The following is a 21,953-nucleotide window of genomic DNA, read 5'->3' as shown; positions in this document are numbered from 1 at the left end:
TTTTATAATAGTTTAATAGTGTTGCACTCAGTGTTTTGGGTCTCTCGTTTGTCACTCTGACGGCAGCGACACTGCAGGGTAACCACAGTAACCACGGTACCTTGGCTAAGCTGGCTAGCATACACTCAGGAGCAGCTACAGCTAAGTGGTGCGCTGCCGAAACGTTCCGGGTGGAACTCGTGCTCTAGAATTATTGTTCCATATGTCGGACTACGTGGATAATTAAACTATTTTGACAGTAATTGTTTGGGTCATGGAGCATTACAAACTAAACATCCTGTACTGAATGTTTGGGGACAAATACACGCACCATTACACCTCTAGTCATAAATAATGTCCAGGCAGCAGAGGCCTGCTGGCAGACTTTAATGATGAAGAGATCATTCATAGTGATTAGCTGTCTGTTGGACTGTGATGTCAGCTGTGGAGGATCAATACACTGCAGTGGACTGACTGTGTGTGTGTGTGTGTGTGTGTGTGTGTGTGTGTAGGGTGCAGCAGGCAGCAGACAGCAGAGACCTCCACCAGCTGCTGGAATCACTGGTTTGTATTCACTCACTCTGTTTTTCTCTCATCTGTCCTTCCTGTCCTCTTCCTCTCAGTTGTGATCATGTTTCTTTCATCTTCCGTCTTCCTGTTTTTGTGAACATTTTTTAAAAAAATAAAGTAAAAGTTTACTGTTGTCTGATGATACACTTTACAGTTAAATGTACATTTTCCGATCATATTGATAGTGAAACACTGGTGACAGAATGTGACACAACAAACCAGCAGTATGATATTTAAGGTGGAAACAACTTAAATGTTTGATATGAGCATGACTGAAGAACACAAAGTGCATTTCAGTCCATTTGTTTTGATTTACATTCTCAATTTGTGCATAAAATAGTATTAAAAAAGAGTTTCCTGCTGTCTGAGGTGTAACAGTAGTTGTGTGGATAAACAGACTGAGTGAATAAATGATAACGTACATGAATCATGTGACTGAAACACCACTGAAGAGCTGAAAACATCAGATGTGTATGGAGCGATGATGAGGAGACTGTAACCTTCCTCACATCAGTACATGAAACTAACAGAAATGTGTTCACATCTGGATGAAACTCGCTCCTTACGTGTGTGTGTGTGTGTGTGTGTGTTGTGTTTAGGCGTCAGGATGGACTACAGCCAACATGGCGGCTCTGCTACTGGCGCTACCAGGCCTCAGTGTTGCAGCTACTGCAAGGTGCTGCTGGGAAATGGAGTTCGCATCATCAAGGAGCTCAAACAGGTCGAACACACTAGTATTTTATTTTACTTTACATACTTTTTACTCTTTTTATTTACGTTTACATTTCAGAGCTTTGGATAATTTTCAGATAGTTTTAATAAAAAATAAAGTTTTACAAGAAATAACAAGTGTGTAGTTATCTTTTGTTTATTTACATTGTTGTGTGTGTGTGTGTGTGTGTGTGTGTGTGTGTGTGTGTGTGTTACAGGAGGGTCAGTCCAGACCAGGATCCAGCCTGGTTTTCTGCAGTCCGGACTGCTCTGCTCTCTACACATCTGGCCTGCAGAGCAGAACAGCTGGGAACAAGGTGAGAGGTCACATGAGTGTGTGGGAGCTTTTCATTCGACTAACGCGTCTCCTCCTCGCGTCTCCTCCCAGCGAGGACGGAGGAATTTAATTCACCAAACAGTGACATTTTGAGGAGACGGAAACTACTCATGACACAAATCACCTCAACTGTCAAATGTAAATAAGTCAGTGATCAATATGACTTATATTTTTAAATTTTCTATGATGATTACTAATTTTCATAATGTAGAAATGATTAAGAAACAGTTTAAACATAAAGTTCATGTACCATTAAGTAACACTTTAACTTTAACACTTGATAATTAATACATATTGACAGCGGGAAGGAAAACACCTGATAGCTGCTCCAGTGTTTTATTATTTGATTATAGATCTACAGCAGTGTCTGTCACACAATAAAACTCAAACAGAGGATTTAAATCTGTTAATTACTGAAAGAACAGAACCGGCAAACAACAGCAATAAAAACAGCAGAATATGTGTAAATAAAATATTTAGTTTGTGTCAGTCTGACGTCCTTTTCAGGCTCAGGATGATTTTATAGGAGACGCAGCTGTGTGACGTCATATTGACCTGAAGGAGCTGAAACGCTCTGAAACAGAGCAAGAAAAGAAGCTTTTTGGCTTGTGAAGATAAAGAAAAGTGTTTTTTATGATTGATCCATAATTCAATCATTTTTATTTGATGAATAAATATGAACAGCTACTGTTGGTGCCCTCAGTCCTGTTTCCACAGGTAGTTTTCCTGATTACAATCACGTATATTAATATTACAGTAAAGCTGTTTCCACAACAGCCTGCCAGATCAGCTGATCAATCAATAACCAGTCAATAAACTCACTCTATCAAAGGGGTGTCGCGGTCCAGTAAAAAAACTTCTGCAGAGGATACACCTGTGGTTCCTTGTCTCCTCCGAGGTGCATTTAAAGCTCCGCTCCAGCCAGTGTCACTTCCTGTCTAACAGTTAACCTTCTTCCTCAAACACAGAATGGTTACCATGGCAACCAGATTGTCATTATAGCACACTGGTGGTGTGTTGGAGTGGTAGAGATATTACAGTCTAATCTGTCCACTGACTACTACATTAGCATTAGCTTTATAGACCAGGTTACATGTCAGTAACAGATATGTGTGAAATCCATATAGGTGAAATCAGACGATGGCTTCTTTATTGATCGATCATCTATACTAAGCAATGACATCATGCTTTATTATAGCCTATAATAAATGTCCGTAAATCTTCCTCCTCAGTGGTCAGGCCCCACATTCTAACAGTATACAGGAAGTGAGTAGTGGTGTAATATAAAATGATTCTGTAGTGGGAGCATTATTTGATAGACGATATTGATCTATCGAAATACCCCTGAAATCTTAAATAAAGATGTTATAACAGAGTATCAGAATATGCTCCACATGTTCAGATACGGGCTGAGTGATGTTTTGGTTTCACTTCTGGATGTCCTGTTGTTCATATTTATACACAGTCAATGGTTCTGATCTTTAGTCTCTAGTATGGGTCAAACTACGGTTCCCATAATGCACCGTGATACATGTCTGTCATTGGAGCCTCACTACAGGTAAACAGTATTTCAGACTCCACACCTGCAGATAGAAATGTGTAGTCTGATGACATCATACGTGTGTCTGTCCTCAGTGTGCCAGCAGAGTGCAGCATCAGTACGCCAACAACATGTCCTCCATCGCTGTGCACTCCCTGCCCACCTCCCCCCCGTCCCCTGCCTCCCCCGCAGTCACCACGGAGACCAGGCCCCGTATGGACAGCCTAAAGGTGGGTGTGGTTAGTGGTTAAATGATGGTCGATTGATCAGATGATCTGCTATCTAACGTGTTTTTTATTTATCGGTTGACAGGTGAAAGTGAAGTTGAAGCCCCGCCCCCGTGCGGTCCCAGGAGGAGACGACTCACCGTCGTCTCGCCACGGGAAGAAGGTCAAGAGTTCTCGCTGGAGACGTTGGAGTGTTAACATCACTCTGACCAGGTTAGCATGTTAGCATCACTCTGACCAGGTTGGCATGTTAGCCTTGCAGCTAGCCTGTTAGCATGTGTCTGTCTTGTTACCCAGGGGTCCTTGCATGTCCAGCGAGGTGGTTGCCATGCCGACAGAGGCGGAAGTGGACGTGCTGTTGGAGAAATTGGGGGCGTGTCTTCGTCCTGACCCGTTGCCTAGAGACCAGCGGAGGTGCTGCTTCTGTCACCAGCTGGGAGACGGACCAACTGATGGACCTGCCAGACTGCTGAATCTGGACCTGGACCTCTGGGTGAGTGTGGACCTGGTCTCTAACAGACCTGCAGCGTCTCTAACAGACCTGCAGCGTCTCTGACGGACCTGCAGGGTCTCTGACAGACCTGCAGGACCCTTAGAGTCTTTGACAGACCTGCAGGGTCTTTGATGGTTCCTGTCTCTCTCTGTGTCTCAGGTCCATCTGAACTGTGCTCTGTGGTCCAGCGAGGTGTATGAGACTCAGGCTGGTGCTCTGATCAATGTGGAGCTGGCTCTGAGACGCGGTCTGACGCTGCGCTGTGCTCACTGTCAGCAGACCGGAGCCACCAGTGGCTGCAACCGGCTCCGCTGCACAAACACCTACCACTTCACCTGCGCGCTGCAGGCGCGCTGCACTTTCTTCAAGGTAACACTGAGACACACAGTTCAACTGAGGGGTGTATCAGTACGTATGTTTGTCCTAAACCGTTCGGTACTGGATGTTTGTTTCGTGACTTCCTCAGTTCGGTGGTCTGTGACCCAAACAAATACTGTCATAATAGTTTAATGACCGGAGCGCCCCAGTAGCCGAATGGTTAGTGCATGCCACATAACAACAATGTCCCCGGTTCAACTCCGGCTTGGGATCCTTGTTGCATGTCATACTCCTCTCTCTGTCTCCCCCATTTCCTGCCTGTTTCTCTACTATCAGCTCTCCTTTAAAGGCAAAAAGTGCTCCAAAAACATATCTTTAAAAAAGTTTAATAATCTTCTTAGAGCGGCAGTTCCAGGTGGAACTGCCGCTCTAAGAAGCGGGTTTATGGGTTTATGCAACCCTTCCCTTTGTATGTTACCCTGCTCATGTAGTGCTGCTGCCATCAGAATGACAAACAAGAGACCTGAGTTGGACGATCCTCCCATGACAATGACTGAGAGCAACACTATTATTAAAATATGCTCAGTTATCCCCCCTCCCCACTCTGTTACAGTCAGCTTTGAGTGAGTCAGAACAACCATAAACACATTTGATATCGGACGTGGTCGGACACATCGTAAGAACCAGTTCTGACCATAAATCATCATAAAACAGCTGTCAGCAGGTGTTCTGACTCCCTACAAGAAGCAGAAAGGTTGTTTTCTTTTTCCACTGCAGCTCCTTTCTTTTTATTTTCCTGCTGTACCAATAACATACCAAACCATTAGTATTTGTTACTGCTGCGCCCCTACTTAAATTATAAGGACACTACACCTGAATGACCTTCAGTGCTGCTAACTTCACACACTAGACATTAATGTTAGTTCACAGATGTATCTGCCTCAGGTACAGTGAACACCTTGAGAATCCATCACACACTCTGTCTCTTCCAGGATAAGACGATGCTTTGCCACCTCCACAAGCCCAGGATGGTTCCTCTCGGCGGGGACAGGTCCACCAGTGGCTCCCCCTCCTCCACCCCAGGGCCCACCCCTGACCCCGCAGCGGTGATGGCCTCTGACCCGTACGACTCTGAGCTGCGCTGCTTCGCTGTGTTCAGGCGGGTGTTCGTGCAGCGAGACGAGGCACGGCAGATCGCCGCCGTGGTGCAGCGCGGCGAGCGGCAGCACACCTTCAGGGTCGGCAGCCTGCTGTTCCGTGCCATCGGAAGGCTCCTCCCACAGCAGATGAACGCCTTCCACAACAAGACCGCCATCTTCCCCATCGGTTACCATGCCAACCGCATCTACTGGAGTATGCGCCACAGCAGCCGGTAATCTGTCACTGCCTCAGATTCACTCACAAGATTATTGTTCTTTTTGGAGGTTTTTTGGATAATTGAATTAGATAATTATAATAATAATTATAGTAATAAAGCAGAGATGAAAGCACCAGATCTGTCATTAAACTGAAACATGGCTGCATTCCTGCAGACGCTGTAAGTACATGTGCTACATCGAGGAGGAGGACGGCCGGCCGCTGTTTAAAGTGAAGGTGGTGGAGAAGGGACACGATGACCTCATACTGACCGGACCAACACCTAAGGGTAAACCTCACCTGTAAAGCATGAATAAATAAATGAATAGTTTTATTTTCATGTCTGATTATTTACATCCCTCATGGAATTATTCAGACACATTAACAACAAACCAAACACTCCAGCATGTTAGCCCCCCATCATCCAACAGCACAATAAATAAATATTATCCAATATAAACATAAATCCCCCACAAATAACGCTACAGGAGATATCCCATAGTAGAAAAACAACAAATACACAAATACAGCTCCCTAAGCACAAGACATAATAGACAGATCCAAACAGACAAAAGCATGAAGTGAAGCAGCAGGTCTGTTTGACCATACTGATGAACTCTGTCTGTCTCCAGCTGTGTGGGATCAGATCCTGGAACCAGTGTCCCAGATGAGATCCTCCAGTGGGACTCTGAAACTCTTCCCAGTTTACCTGAAAGGAGAAGATCTGTTTGGTCTGACCACGTCTGCAGTCAGCAGGATAATCGAGTCTGTATGTACAGCTGTCTGTAGTTACCGTTCCGCTCTGTGTCAGTAGCTACCACTCTGCTCTGTGTCTGTAGTTACCACTCTTCTCTGTGTCTGTAGTTATCTCTCTGCTCTGTGTGCCTGTAGTTACCTCTCTGGTCTCTGTGTCTGTAGTTACCTCTCTGCTGTGTGTCTGTAGTTACCACTCTGCTCTGTGTGTCTGTAGTTACCTCTCTGCTCTGTGTGTCTGTAGTTACCTCTCTGTTCTGTGTGTCTGTAGTTACCTCTCTGTTCTGTGTGTCTGTAGTTACCACTCTGGTCTGTGTGTCTGTAGTTACCTCTCTGCTCTCTGTGTGTCTGTAGTTACCTCTCTGTTCTGTGTGTCTGTAGTTACCACTCTGGTCTGTGTGTCTGTAGTTACCACTCTGGTCTGTGTGTCTGTAGTTACCTCTCTGCTCTCTGTGTGTCTGTAGTTACCTCTCTGTTCTGTGTGTCTGTAGTTACCACTCTGGTCTGTGTGTCTGTAGTTACCTCTCTGCTCTCTGTGTGTCTGAGGTTACCACTCTGGTCTGTGTGTCTGTAGTTACCTCTCTGCTCTCTGTGTGTCTGAGGTTACCACTCTGGTCTGTGTGTCTGTAGTTACCTCTCTGCTCTCTGTGTCTGTAGTTACCAGGTGTGGAGGCCTGTGAGCGCTACACCTTTCGTTACGGCAGGAATCCTCTCATGGAGTGGCCTCTGGCCTTCAACCCATCTGGGTCGGCCCGATCTGAGCCCAAAGCCTACCAGGCCAAGAGGTACCACAACAGGACTACACCCAACCTCACCAAACTACACCCAATTACACCTAATCTACACTCAAATATACCAAACTACTCCCAGATAGACCTAAATTACACCTGAACTACACCAAACTACAGAACTATTAAAGACCTCACACTTGGTCCATGTGACAAACGCTTTGTTTGAGGCAGACTGACACTGTAGCTCTCTCTCTGTCAGACCGTACCTGTTGACCAGCATCGCTCCCAGGTGTCAGGGGTCGGTGGGCTCCATTGTCGGCCTCGTTCCCGGCGTCATCTCTCTGTCGCCAGGCGAGTCTGTGGCTGGAGCTCATCAAGGCCGCCACTCCAAGTCATCCCAGTACCGACGCATGAAGGCTGAGTGGAAGAGCAACGTCTACCTGGCTCGCTCTCGCATCCAGGTGAGACACCTGAAAACAGGCTGAACACATGACAGCTGACTGAAGTGGGAGGTCACTGACTGTGTGTGTGTGTGTGTGTGTGTGTGTGTGTGTGTGTGTGTGTGTTCAGGGTCTGGGTCTGTACGCTGCCAGAGACATCGAGAAATGCACCATGGTCATTGAGTACATCGGCACCATCATCAGGAGTGAAGTAGCCAACCGTAAGGAGAGGCTGTACGAGTCACAGGTAACACACTTTAACAAAAGGCTCATCATTATTGGTTTTAAATGATTTTCACTAAAAACCATCAGTGTTTTTCTAGAAGCAGCAGCCGAGTTTCCTGGTGTCGATGTATAATGTCGAAATTGTTTTCTTAAGGTGTTGATTCGGCTTTATTGGTGGCTGTATGTTGTGCTGCTGTTGAAGTATTTTCCTTTAAACTGACAGAGGTTTTTATTTATGTGAATGAGTGTAAAAGCACCTCTCAGTATTTAACTGAATGCAAGTCAACAGCAGCACAAACTAAAGCCTCCAATAAAGTTCAGTCAACACCTTTTAGAAAATAATTTCATGAGCCAAATAATGATTGTGACACTGTTTAATGCATACAAGAATAATACTGCTGCATCAAGCAGAGGAATCTCCACACTTTATATTAGAGATAAATGGGAAATAGAAAGCAAAATACAGTTATCCAAAGAGGACTGGTACACTATATGTAACATACAGCAAACAACCACCAGCTCCACGATGTGGAAAGAATTCTGTTGGACAAATACAATCAGATTCTTCATTACTCCAAAGACTTTAAGCAAATTTTCATCTACACAACAGACATGCTGGAGACACTCGTGTTAGCTGAGAATTTATGAAAATGAGAAAATACTGGGATGATGTATGTGGAGAGTTGAAAGTGATATTGGGTTAATTATTACCAAAGACGCATGTGGTGCTATACTTAGACGATATGTGGTTAAAGTTCTGTTGGCTGAGAAGTCAATCAGCAGGAAATCGTCTCTGAGACACCGGCTGAACGATGTCAAGATATTTGATATGGAAAGACTCACATGTTGCAACAGAATTCAACAGTTTATTGACAAAATGGGACAAATGGACTGCTTATAAAACCCATCACAACGACACCACTGAAACCTCAGAATGAAAACTGAGATATCTTGAGTTGTATTGATATGTCATGTCCCTCACTGGCACGACTTGTGCTTGTTCTGTTACTGAATGAAAAACAATGTAACTATAAGGAAGGACTCTGTCTGTATGTACGTCCTTCATTTATTGCGAAAACCATTCATCCCATCAATGTCACACCTGGCTGGTGTTCTGCTGGGGACCCAAGGAAGTGCAGTGCCGAATTTAGTGCAATTTGGATAAAATTGGTTAAAATTTGATGATTTGAAAATTGCATAGGGCCTAACTGGAAACCGCTAAATGACAGTCGTAATAGTGTGTTCATTAAACCCTCAAGTCCCTGCATGAGTTGTTTTTACCAAAAAATATTTGTTTCTATTTTTTTTTGTACTCCACGTTAATAAAACCATAAGCATGAGCAGAGCTGGTGATCAGAGCTGTTCAGCCAGTCAGAGAAACAGTTTTTTCACATGGTGTGCTCTAAAAAGATAAACGTCGACAGGAAAACGGCTTTAAACCAGGAATGGACAGACTCTTAAGCTACTTCCCACAGATAGCACATGTAAGCACAAATCTTTTGAGCACATATACTAAAATAAAAATAAACAATCTGACAGCCCAGTATGATCCATCCACTTTATTTTAGGACGCACATTATTTCAAAAACTCTGTTATGTGTTTTACGTTTAAATGCAGCCCTCGTTATACTTGAAATGAGCAAAGATTCACTATCACAGTACTTAACATCTGTGTATAATAGACTTAGTTTCTTTCATGTTGTTGGTGTTGATACTCATTCACACCTCACATCAACTGGATTTATTTTTGTGTGTTGAAGCAGCAATCGGCCCGTTTTAACGGACGCTGCACTAGTTATACTTAACGTTAAAGGTATAATATGTAATTATTCCACATTAAAATGTCTAAAAACAACTAGACCTGTGTTATATATGTTGTTGAGTTGTGTACTTACATTATCCCAAATGTTTCCAACAATGTTCAAACTCAGAGAAATCTGTAATTTAATCAAAGTAACGGACCGTTTCATTTGGTCTCCTGTCGATGGCGTCATACCTCCTCTACCAAAGAGTAAACACGCACCAGATGCATACGGCGGCGCTGTGTTTGTCCGCTACAATGGCGTCTACCAAAGAGTAACTTACACACATACAAGATAATACATCGGCGTTGTGGTTGTTCCACACAAACTGTTATAAATGGACTTTTATTCAGTTTTAAGCCACATTTTCATGATAAATTTAGGTGGTTTTTAACTATATCTTTTAGTCGGAAGAAGGATTTTAGTAATTGGACGTCTGGATCTTAAGTTATCAGAGAAATAAACTGGACAAACGTTAGTAGCAGCTCGGCTAATAGCCCCTCCAGGAAGTCCGGTGGTCACCAAACATCGTCGGAGAAATATTGATTTTTTTAAAAAAATTTATAGGTGAAACAGCTTTAATTAGTTTTTTAGCGATTTTAATCTGCGTGTAAGTTTGTTCTGGAGAGGAGGAGACCTCTGTGGATAATTCGGCTCCCGGTAAAAACATCCCGAATGATGAACACTGGAGTAACCCTATCCAGGTGAAGCTGGTTATTTAACAACGAAGACAACAACTCCCATGATCCCTTGCTACTTCACACCGTCATCACACTCTCACTGTGTTTTGTTGTTGTATTGATTGAGACCCCTAGCGGCTGAAATTACATATTGTGTGTTTAAAAAAAAAAAAAAAGACAACAACGTGAACTGAGCATGAGAACCTTCAGGAGGGTTAAAGACTCTTTTAGTGCTGATATATGAGAACACATGTTTAGGTTCCTGATAAACTGAGCATAATGTTGAGTGTCATCTGCGTAGCAGCAGATGCTGTGTTTGCTGATGATGATGATGATGATGATGATGATGATGATGATGATGATGATGGCCCAGGACTGAATCTTGGGGAACAGCAATCATTTACAGTTTATGAACACACACACATATTGATCGCTGATAATAATGGTTGTTCTGTTTGTGTGTAGAACCGCGGTGTCTATATGTTCCGCATCGACAACGACTTTGTGATTGACGCCACCATCACTGGAGGACCTGCCAGGTGAGACTGGTTCAGACCGGTTAGTTTTTGTCCGCTGTGATTATTTGTTCATGTGAAATAATCGTCCGCCCGTCTGTGATTGACAGGTACATCAACCACTCGTGTGCTCCCAACTGCATCACCGAGGTGGTTACCGTGGAGAAGGAGAACAAGATCATCATCAGCTCCTGCAGACGCATCCAGAGAGGAGAAGAGGTACCACACTGATCGATCAATCAGCCCGTCAATCAGTTGGTTTGAGTGAGCGCAGTTTCAAAACCAGACATGAACACAGAGACGATCAATCAGTTGATTACACAAGACAACACATCTAATATTGATCTGGGTGCCGGAGCAGTGAAGTTTCTCATCAGAGTCACTGAATACAGAAATATATCGATAATGGTTCATTATATTGATATATAACATATCGGTTTATTATATTGGGACATGACACCCTTGCTGTCAGTCTGTCTATATCAGGGGTCTCAAACTCAAATTACCTGGGGGCCGCTGGAGGCAGAGTCTGGGTGAGGCTGCATCAGGTATTCCACAAAAAAAGCTTAGCAGGTGCAGGCTAGGATAGCAGGCGCAAAAAAGGCGACTACTACCGGGTTGTTCATTACCCGCCGTGCTTTTGTTGTTGTAAACGTCGTCATAGAAACAAGTGAAACAAATGGCATCATAAAGAAATGTTTATTGTGCAAGGCGTTCACTATGGAGTAAAATGTTTTGAGGAATAAATCTCTCTCCGCAAATGATTCAGTACATTCCATGAATGTCACATCATTGCAGAGCAAACGTGGAGAACATGAAGCCAGGATAGTAGAACACCATTATCCCATGGTTTGCACTGTTATTGATTGGCTTTTATTTTCTATAATAACTCCATGGATGCAGCGGGCGCTGCGAAGCCAGCGGCATTGTCAAATCAAATATGGCGTGTGGCACAGCAGCATCAGCTGTTCTCTGTATTTATGATCTCTGTCGGATAAACATAAGTGTGTTCATGAAAACTTACATATTAACTTTTAATTCTCTTCACAAAATGGCATTATGTGACAGAAATATGCACATACATTATTATCTGCCAGACTTATAAAGACGCAGATAAACCTGGTTCTGTTGTTTTAATGTCACACACTCTGGAATCACATGCACGAGTCTCATTTGCTGTCACAGTGAGCCAAAAATGGATGTAAAGGTCTTTAAACCTCCGTTAGTACGTCAACAGTTGTGTCCGTTCTGCTCATCAGACCTCAGTGAGAATTACGCACAGGCTCTCCAACAGCTGATCATCACGCACGGCTGCTGTGGATGTTTGAAACGACTGATTCATCACATTTTCCTGCAAACCGTCACCACTGTGACGTGTCATCATCGTTATTAAACATCAGAAGAATGATAAATGATTTATTGATAGAGCTCGTGTTGAAACGGACTTTACAAAATGCTTTAAAACAAAATGAAGTGATCGTTAACAGAGAGATGATGCTTTAATAAGGTTTAATAATTCACCTTTGAATTTTACTGAAAGCTGTGTAGCAAAAATAACGACACAATCTATCGTGAGGTGTGCACATTCTTCCTGTATAGATAGCATAGTAGCATATACTCCTGTGATTGGCAGGTTCGTTCAGCTCCAGCTTGTGCAATAACACAGTAAAGTGCCGTTCATATAAAACTTTCATATCAATTGGCCTGCGGGCCGCGAGTTTGAGACCCATGGTCTATATGATTGATTGGTTGATTGACAAACATGAAGCTGTTAATGACCTCTCTCTCTCTCTCTCTCTCTCTCTCTCTCTCTCTCTCTCTCTCTCTCTCTCTCTCTCAGCTGAGTTATGACTATAAGTTCGACCTGGAGGACGATCAACATAAGATCCCGTGTCACTGTGGAGCCGTCAACTGCCGCAAATGGATGAACTGAACACACACACACACACACACATACACACACACTGGCAGCTCGCTCGCTCGCTCGCTCTCTGTCTCTCTCTCTCTCTCTCTCTCTCTCTGTCTCTCTCTCTCTTTCTCTCTCTCTCTCTCTCTCTCTCTCTGTCTTGGTGCTGAAGCTGGATGTCGATCGCCCAACACTCTGTGGGTGTAGTTTGACAGTTGAGTTTCATATCAGAAGTATAATAATAATAATAAATCTGATCAATCAGCTTTGATCAGAGAGGTAATAATCATGGGGGGAGGGGTCAGTTAACCTGAGGGGGGGTTTATAAAGAGGCTGGTCCTCTGTGTATATTGGGTGTAAAAATGACCACAGATGTAAATGTGAGTGTAAACGCCACTGAAATGTCAGAACGTCGTCGTCCTCAAAGGGAGGTTTATTAACTTGCACTAAAACAAACAAGACTCAAACAAAAACAGAGAAATTCCTCGAGAAACATACTTGATTCTGTGAGTCAGCGTGTTGCTTTCTTCCTCCTCCTCTTCCTCGCTTTTTGTTAATTTCCCTGTAAGATAAGAGATTTTTTTTTGTTTTGTTTTGTATTTATTACTGAATGAAGCTATTTTCTAAATCGACGGTGAGTTCGGGGTCCGGAGTCGCAGCATGTAAATATTTGTACCATAAATTTAAAAAAAAACAAAGTTTAGAAATCACTCCACCGAGAGCTACCTTAACATCCTCATCCTCACCTTCATCACCTGCCCATCGGAGAGTTTTACATTGATAATAAAGTTTCCTGTCCCGGCGGTGGAGGCGGTGCGTTCTGATTGGACGAAGACTGTGAACAGACTAAATGCTTCCTGAGTGTCGGGCAGGTTTCACTGCGGCCTTCTTTTGAGTTTTGTGTCTTTGTGTTTTTTTCACCCAGCGTTTTGGCTGCAGGCGTCTGTGTGTTTTTACTTTTTGTCACTTTGTGCTCAGAGTCCTGCTGCCGTGTACATACGAGGTTTTATCAGGACTCTGCTGATGTGTACAGTCAGTCGACATGAAGCCTTTTTTTTTTGTTTTTTATTATTGGACGTAAACAGTGTGATGATGATGATGAAGATGTTTGGTTTTTGTTTTGTTTTTTGGGGGGAAAATGTTGAATCTGATTTAGAATCATTTACAGAAAATAAAATATTTTACATCTTGAAGAAGCGACACATCTCGTTATTTCTGATTACATATCCAGAATGTGATTTCTAATAGCTGCACCAATCAATACTGTCACATTACCAATACATCACATGACTGTAAATGTTAAAGTTCATCAGGACGACGCTAACAGGATGTTCTGCTTTATTTCTCTGCTGCAGAAAAGTGATTTTATAAAGTAATTTTATCTCCATTTCAGCCTTAAATCATCAGTAACATCCTGTAATGAAATTCTTCTGGAATCTATTCATAAATATGCTTCTGCGAGCAGGTTGTTGTCCAGACTTTCTTTATTCTTTCGTTGTATTTACACCAAAATATTCTGGAAGGACGTCAGACAGTTTATCAAGAGACAAAGCAAAGACCAGGATTGTTTTCTCGTATTGTCACTTGGTGGCGCTGTTTCCTTGTTTTTATATTTCACTTGATTTCAGCAATAAAGTGAAGGAATAAAGAAAACACAGATAATCTAAAGTGAGTAAATTTCCTGTAAAGAACCAAGTTCTTTCACAATTTAACTGAATGAAATTTGTGGACATCCAATCTGTCACATCTGTCACATCTGGGCCCGTATTTATCAAGCGTCTCAGAGCAGGAAATCACTCCTAACTGGCCAAAAATGATCAGAGTGACGCATCTCTGCTTCTACTTTTAGGAGAAAAAGCCTTTTATCAACTTTCCAAACTTGGTAAATGATTCCTATCTTTGCCAATATTTCGGAGCTGCAGGAGATGGAGTTCAGGCAGAGATATTCCCTGAGAGGAGAGATGTTTTGGGAACGCTTGATGACACTGAGCTTATTAAAAGATTGTTTGGACTAAAACAGAATCATTAGTGAGACTGACTTTGTGTGTGATGCAGAGGAGATCACATGATGTTTCTACAGAACATCATTTAAATAAATACAGAACGTCCTCACAATGTTACACTTTATGGTAACGGGGAAAATGCAGCTGTGCAACAGTGACGATTCTGTCAGAAGCGACAATGATGGAAGTCATGAATCAAACTTTGATCTGGCTTAATGCACGTCGTAAAGATAATGAGCATGACGAGGGTCCTCAGTTACAGCCCACTAAAACTTTGATTTACACACAATCATGTCAGCTGCATAATGAAGGATATCTCAACTTCATTACAACAGCTCAAATATTTTATAGGCTTATTTTTTATTGAGGCTCCTTAAAATAACAGCAAAGCTACAGCCTGATATTTGAGAGAGGAGGATGCACCTGAACAATATATGTTTTTATTGTTACACTGTATTTACCTTCATGTAGAGAACACAAGTTAACTTGGGGTGTAGTTGAAATAGGAATTGGACAGTGGAAGAGAAGATGTTCTTCATGGAGAGGGTTTGCAACATGTGTCTGTGCAATATGTGCAAGATGCAGCACTATTACAAGCTGTGAAACCATGTGGCTGAACCAAGATCATTTCACACAGCTGAGTCTAATTACCTGTTATCTTCATTAACATATAGGCTACATTTATCTCTCAGGCTTTCTTTACACTTTGTAAATATCATCTTATAATGAATTTTGGCATCATAGTTTTGTTCCATAACCTTGGTAAGTTACCTGCCTGGTTACCTGCTTATACACATAATATACCAAATTACCACTGTTTCATATTTCCAGCTGAGACTGTGAGAAAACTACAACACGTCATCATTATTTCTACTTTGCTGCTCTGACTGTGGTAAAACAGCAACGTCTCACTCCCTCCCAGAAGTAATCAGTCTCCTGCTGACAGTCAGAGAAAATTATCCTCTGCCTCATGAATAAGTTTTAGTCATCGTTAATTCTCCATGTGATTCTGAGATGCTTGATAAATATGGACCCAGGGTCAGAGTCTGACCAATAACACCTGTTTTTTAATCTTATAGGAGATAACTGTTAAGTTTGTAGTCACTTAAGATCCAGATCCAGATGGATCATCAGTATACAGCTGATCCTCTCTCAACACACACTCCTGGATGTTCATTCACACTCTTAATGAGATCACAGCTTCCATCTGATGAGAGAAGAAGAAACAACAGAGGTCATAAATCAGTGTTTAATGAGACTCACTTCATCAGCTGTCAGTCAGTGATGCAGCACATCCAGTATAAAGAGCAGCAGGGACTGAGCTCCAAGCTCACACACCTACACAGACGTTTGCTATCAAGTCTGTTTACTCTGCAGATTTCACTGAAGTACACAGAGGAAATAAAGTGCTGAGAATCATGAACACATCATTACTGCAGAAAAAGAGACAGTCACTCATCAGTTTACTGATGGATTTACTGTTGATATTTGTGAACTATTAGAAAAGTTTAAAAGCTTCAGAGTTTCTGTGGGATTTGAAGATCTTTCCTGCTGTCAAATCATCACATGACAATCATTCAGAACAGAGCTGTCAGCTAAACACCTGCTGTGATTCCTGGACTTCAGCAGAGGTTCTGGTCTGTATAAAGACCACATGGTTACTAAACGTAATGATGCTTGTGTAAAATCAGAGCCAGTGGTTTGCAGGCTGCAGACATGAACACAACAAAAACAGTCGTCTTCACTTCAACTCAAACACATGATCACAACAAGCTTCTGGCCCATCTGATCAGCTCAACTGACTGTTCTCTCTCTCTCTGTCTTTCTGTCCACTCCTGAAGCCTGTTACCATTCTCCTCTCACAGCTTCACTGAGGAAAGCAGTCACTGAGAAGGTTGGAGGTTCATCAGGAAATATTGAATCTTTGATCATGTTTAATACAATACTGCTGAAACAGCATGGATTGACTCCAACTCTCTACTAACCTTAGAGTCTCCAGTCTACAGTGTGGACTCTCCTGTAGATCACACAGCAGCTTCACCCCTGAATGCTGCAGGTTCTTCAAATTCAGTGGAAAAGACCAGCTGATCTGTGACAACCTGTAGTACTTCGATCTGAATAAAGAATAAATTAAGCCACTTTAGAGCAGGGATTAAAGCAAGAAAAGATTTGTGAGCCTGAAAAGTTGTCCAGGAGGAAATTTGTACAATATATTGAATTAAGTCTTAAGGCCTGTGCACATACACAGTGACACGAATAAATGGCATGAAATTTTGAAATAATCGCCTGCAAATAGTTTGCATCAAAATTATTCACACTGGCAGCGATACAAATTTGTTACAGAAACACAGAAACGTACATTTTTGAATAATTTGTGACAGCTCATTCTGCTGTCTGTCAGCCTGGTGAAGGCAGTCAGATGGCTGCTTCTGTGGACAGAGAAGCTGAACGCAGGTCGGAGTGGATTGAATGGATATAAAGCTCTCCTTTTCTTTTGTCGAGTGAAGAGAAGAAGGACAAGATCATCATCACAGGATGATGTAGACATAATCCTCCAGTGATGATGACGGTCTCTGACCTGAGTTTAGTGTCTTTTTCAGAGTAAGGGTCTCTGGCACAACTTCACCTACTTCCAAGATGCACGGAGAAGGGAAAGAGGTCAGCACAAGCCGAAACGCGTCCGTCAACCAATGAAGTTGTTCTTCACACTACAAGTGTTGCTGGACTTCTCATCTCTCTAGTGTCTTTTTCCACATAAGCAGCCATCTGACAGCGGCCAGACCAACTGCCTTCACAAGGCTGACTGACAGCAGACATTTACTGAACCAAAACAGTTTGCATGTCGGCTCCACGGGAAGAAATCCACAGTGTTTGTATTTATAAATACATGATGTATATGATGATACATGATACAGCAGTGTATTGATTCATTGGCTTTATTTCTCTGCCCTCTGTAGCAAGTGAGCCTACCTGTCTACCTGCAGTGAAACAGACAAGCTCACACACAGACTGGGAGCTGATCAATCGATGTAGATATGGTAAATAAGTTCAAAACACATATGTGGGCCTTTGCAATAAACAGCTGTCTGTGCAGATTACGCTTTGTGATTGGCTGATGCTTTTATTCGCTGTGTGAAAAGTCGGAAAAATTGACCTCATTCCGAAAAAAATCATGTTGCGTTTTTCAGCTTATAATATTCACATTCTGTGTGAAAGACAAACAGTTCAAAAAAACATATTGATGTGCAAATTAATCGCACAAAAAAAATGCCACCAGTGTGTAAAGGCCTTTATATGAATTTAAAACTGCTCTATGGCTGAAATATTGCCTGAGAACTTTAACCCCTGTTAGAAAACAAAGTTCCTGCTTAAATCATTCAATGTTTCATAATCTGTTCAGAGCTGAAGAGGGTTTAAATGTAGAAGTTTAGAAAATGGAAACTAAACACCTGAACCTATCAGGATGCAGGTTAAAAATGTCAAATACAAACAGTGAAAAAGAACTCATAATAATTAATATTAATGACGACATGCTACTACTTCAATAATGACATAGTGACTTCACCTCTTAAACTCTGCAGCTCCACCAGTACCTCCATCTAAAAACCGACAGAATTATTCCAGATTCTACTCAAGATCCCAATGTTTACAAAAATACCAAATATATCAGGAAGGATTTTAATAGGAGGAAAGGGATGTTCAATATATCTCCAATATTTACATTTAATGGAATGGTGTTGCCATAAAAAAATCACGGCATCATGTGTTTAAATATTTCAGTCAGTGTAAACACTGTACAGCTTCATAAAAGTGTTGGAACAAGTAAATATTTTCTATATTATATTTGTTGCTGTCTGACTGAGTTTTTTGGTTTACATTTGAAGAACAAAATTTTAAGTGAAAGTGAAATTTCACGTAAAAATCAAAGAGTTTCAGAGGTTCAGAGTGAATTATCCAGCGAAGGTTTTAAATGTGCAACTCAACATTGCTCTGACGCAGTCAATGGACTAAACCACTGAAGAAGAAATAGACTTTCCCATTAAGATACTCAATGTGGATCAGCATAATATCAGCTTTATTTCTGCAGTTTAGTGTCACCACAACTGTCACATTATATAAATCTCAGCACAGAAGGAAAAAATGGTGTCTGACCTCAGAGTCTCCAGTCTACAGCATGGACTTAGCTGAACAACACCCCACATCTTCAATCTTGAAACCTGCAGCATTTTGTGACTCAGCCCAGCTCTCTCAGATGGGAGGGGTTGGACTTCAGGGCTGAGGCCAGAGAAGTACAGCTGATCCCTGACAAACTGCACTCTATCAATCTATATAAAGAATAAATGTCACTTTAGAACAGGGATTAAAGCAAGATAAGAATTGTGAGTCTGAAAAGTTGTCCAGGAAGAAATGTGTACAATATATTGAATTCAGTATTATATGAATTGAGAGCTGCCCTATGGTTGAAATCAGGCATAGTGCCTGAGAACTTTAACCCCTGTTGGAAGACAAAGTTCCTGCTTGAAATCATTCACTGTTTCATAATCTGTTCAGAGCTGAAGAAGATTTAGAATGTAGAAGTTTAAAAAATGGAAACTCCAAACAGGATGCAGGTTAAAAACTGTCAAATACAAACAGTGAAAAAGGGTTCTCATTAACATTAATGACAACATGCTGCTACTTAAATAATGACATAGTGACTTCACCTCTTAAACTCTGCAGCTCCACCAATGACTCCATCTATTCAAACTCATGTTGTGCAGCCAAATACAAGTGCAAAACAGTTTAGCAAGAAAAATAAAAGAATAATAAAAGACCTGCGTCACTTGCAAGGGCTTAATCATTATGCACATTTAAAAAAAACGTAACTGCTATCCCATAATGCAACACATGGACTGTCAGTACCTGCTGTTTCAACTTTATCACTTTGTGCACAGACAGCAGAAATTGAAAATCTGCTTGTAAATTAATCTGCACTGTTTGTATTTGTGTTGACGAGACATCAGTCTGATACATGCAGACAGCTGCTGGCTGGCCTTAGCTCCCCGGCAGGTAGAGACAGACTGAATACAATAAAATCTGCACACTGTTCAGTCCACTTCCATGGTTTCACATATCATAGTCAGAGATAATATCTTGTCAAGAAACACAAACTAAGAGCTCAGATCAGTGTGTGGAGTCTTTTTTCAGTCTATTCCTCTTGTAGATGTGATCTCTAGATCCCTTACTAGACAGCCAGAGTCAGCTGATCATCCTGAGTCATGACAGTCCCGTAAACTGCAGCAGGTCCACGGACTGAAACTATTCATGTCACAGTTTATGGGACTGTTGTGACTCAAGGCAGCTAATATAGCAGCTAGCATTTGTGTTACTTTCATAATTAAAATGAGATTTTTGTGCATGCTGTAAAAACTCAATTTAAACAAAGTAGGCATTTTACAAATCATGCTGTTCTAAGTGAATAATTTACAATGAGTAACCTCTGCATATACACAACACAGTGCACATGTACACCTTTACTGAGTAAGGTACAAATGCAAAGATCAATCTCTGGAACTGTGTTTTTTTTTTCAAAATCAATTATTGATCATTCAAATACAAATGGTGATTAATCAGAAAATCTATCCTTTTTTTCAACCCTAATTTTTAGAAGATGGAAACTCCAAACACCTGAGCCCAACAGGATGCAGATTAAAAACTTTCAAATATAAAAGACAAAAAACACAGTTTCAGAGGTTCAGAGTGAATTATCCAGTGTAGATTTTTCTTGTTATATGAAGGTTTTAAGTATGCAGCTCGACATTGCTCTGACACAGTCAATGGACTAAACCACTGAAGAAGAAATAGACTTCCCATTAGACTTCCCATTAAGATACTCGGTGTGGATCAGCATAATATCAGCTTTATGTCTTCAGTGTAGTGCCATCACAACTGTCACATTATATTAATCTCAGCACAGAGGTAAAAAAATGGTGTCTGACCTCAGCGTCTCCAGTCTACAGTGTGGACTCTTCAGAAAATCACACAGCAGCTTCACTCCTGAATCCTGCAGCTCGTTGTCACTCAGCCCAGCTCTCTCAGATGGGAGGGGCTGGACTTCAGAGCTGAGGCCAGAGAAGCACAGCTGATCTCTGCAAACCTGCAGCCCCACAATCTGAATAAAGAATAAATCATGTCACTTTAGAATAGTGATTAAAGCAAGAAAATATTTGTGAACCTGAAAAGTTGTCCAGGAGGAAATCTGTGCAATATATTGAATTAAGTATTATATGAATTTAAAACTGCTCTATGGCTGAAATCAGGCATAGTGCCTGGGAATTTTAACTCATCTTAGAGCGCAAAGTTCCTGCTTGAAATCATTCAGTGTTTCATAATCTGTTCAGAGCTGAAGATGGTTTAGAATGTAGAAGTTTAGAAAATGGAAACTCAAAACACCTGAATCCAACAGGATGCAGGTTAAAAACTGTCAAATCTGGACTAAAGCAAACACAGCCCAGAAACAGTCATATTTATATTCAGTTAAACTTATGATTAAGACATGCAAATGTTCCTGCTCACATTAACGTAAATTACTGAACTGCATTTCTGCTTTCAGTAGAAACAGTCTCTTATTTTAAGTCTGAGGGTCCAGCTTCATCACTGAAGTCTGGAGGATGATGTTTGGACACACAGGTGGATACTGGAGACTCTGATTTGTTCTCTTCCTCCACACAACCGCTCATCTTCTGGTTTCCAGTCAATGTGACATGTGACCCATCAGAATCAAAGAGCCTGGACACATTCACTCACCGGCCTACAACCTACCAACTTAGTAGCTTCTTATTAGTTTACATGACTTTAACTACAACCATCACAAAGATAAACTTTGACTCTGGTTTAAATCCAACAAACAGACTTCAGATAAACATCTGTGTGGTTCTTAACTGTGACTTCTCTCTATTTTAACTGCAGCAGTGAGTCATGTTACATCACTGTGAGGACGCAGAAACCAGAAGAAGAACAAAGAAGAAAACGTTTGAAGACGTCAACACTGTGATTTCATATTATTCTGACACACTTTAATCAACTAAATAATTACAGTTTTTCTCGATGGCTTACACACTATAACTGGACCCATTAACTAAACATCCCAAACCATGACGCCATCTACCAAAAGACAGACTCATCTATTATAAACTATAAACACTATTCTCTTGTTTTCACTCATGTGCTCATAAAGGAAGCGCTGGCGTTCAATATCATTAACTCAAGTCATCACAGCTGGAACACAATTAACACACAATCCTCCAGGTGGAAACACTGAGAGTCAGAACTGTTCACAAACCAATCAGAAGCTCAGGATAGAGAGATACCAGGGGTCAGAGGTCAGT

The 21,953-nt window shown here is 41.6% G+C and overlaps 1 protein-coding gene across 17 annotated transcripts in view; it reads left to right on the top strand.

Annotated features, from left to right (window-relative positions):
* Positions 1-21,277, top strand: part of LOC122972216 (histone-lysine N-methyltransferase 2C-like) — a 91,125-nt gene extending 69,848 nt beyond the window's left edge. For 16 of the 17 annotated variants that reach the window (XM_044339103.1, XM_044339119.1, XM_044339120.1 and 13 more), the window contains 16 exons: positions 492-543; positions 1,149-1,270; positions 1,479-1,577; positions 3,233-3,367; positions 3,450-3,577; positions 3,662-3,857; positions 4,017-4,226; positions 5,168-5,547; positions 5,708-5,820; positions 6,164-6,300; positions 6,942-7,069; positions 7,275-7,476; positions 7,586-7,702; positions 10,628-10,701; positions 10,788-10,896; positions 12,518-13,779. In XM_044339103.1, the coding sequence (XP_044195038.1) occupies positions 492-543; positions 1,149-1,270; positions 1,479-1,577; positions 3,233-3,367; positions 3,450-3,577; positions 3,662-3,857; positions 4,017-4,226; positions 5,168-5,547; positions 5,708-5,820; positions 6,164-6,300; positions 6,942-7,069; positions 7,275-7,476; positions 7,586-7,702; positions 10,628-10,701; positions 10,788-10,896; positions 12,518-12,610 (2,295 nt within the window). In that variant the 3' untranslated portion in view covers positions 12,611-13,779. Of the gene's footprint in view, positions 1-491; positions 544-1,148; positions 1,271-1,478; positions 1,578-3,232; positions 3,368-3,449; positions 3,578-3,661; positions 3,858-4,016; positions 4,227-5,167; positions 5,548-5,707; positions 5,821-6,163; positions 6,301-6,941; positions 7,070-7,274; positions 7,477-7,585; positions 7,703-10,627; positions 10,702-10,787; positions 10,897-12,517; positions 13,780-21,187 lie in introns of those variants that run through there. The other variant, XM_044339115.1, reaches the window with a different exon arrangement.
* The last annotated feature ends 676 nt before the right edge of the window (positions 21,278-21,953 follow it).

Source organism: Thunnus albacares, chromosome 21 (assembly GCF_914725855.1).
Source record: "Thunnus albacares chromosome 21, fThuAlb1.1, whole genome shotgun sequence".
NCBI classification, from domain to species: domain Eukaryota; kingdom Metazoa; phylum Chordata; class Actinopteri; order Scombriformes; family Scombridae; genus Thunnus; species Thunnus albacares.
Note: the sequence above shows the minus strand (reverse complement) of the source record. Positions and strands in the feature narration are given on the sequence as shown.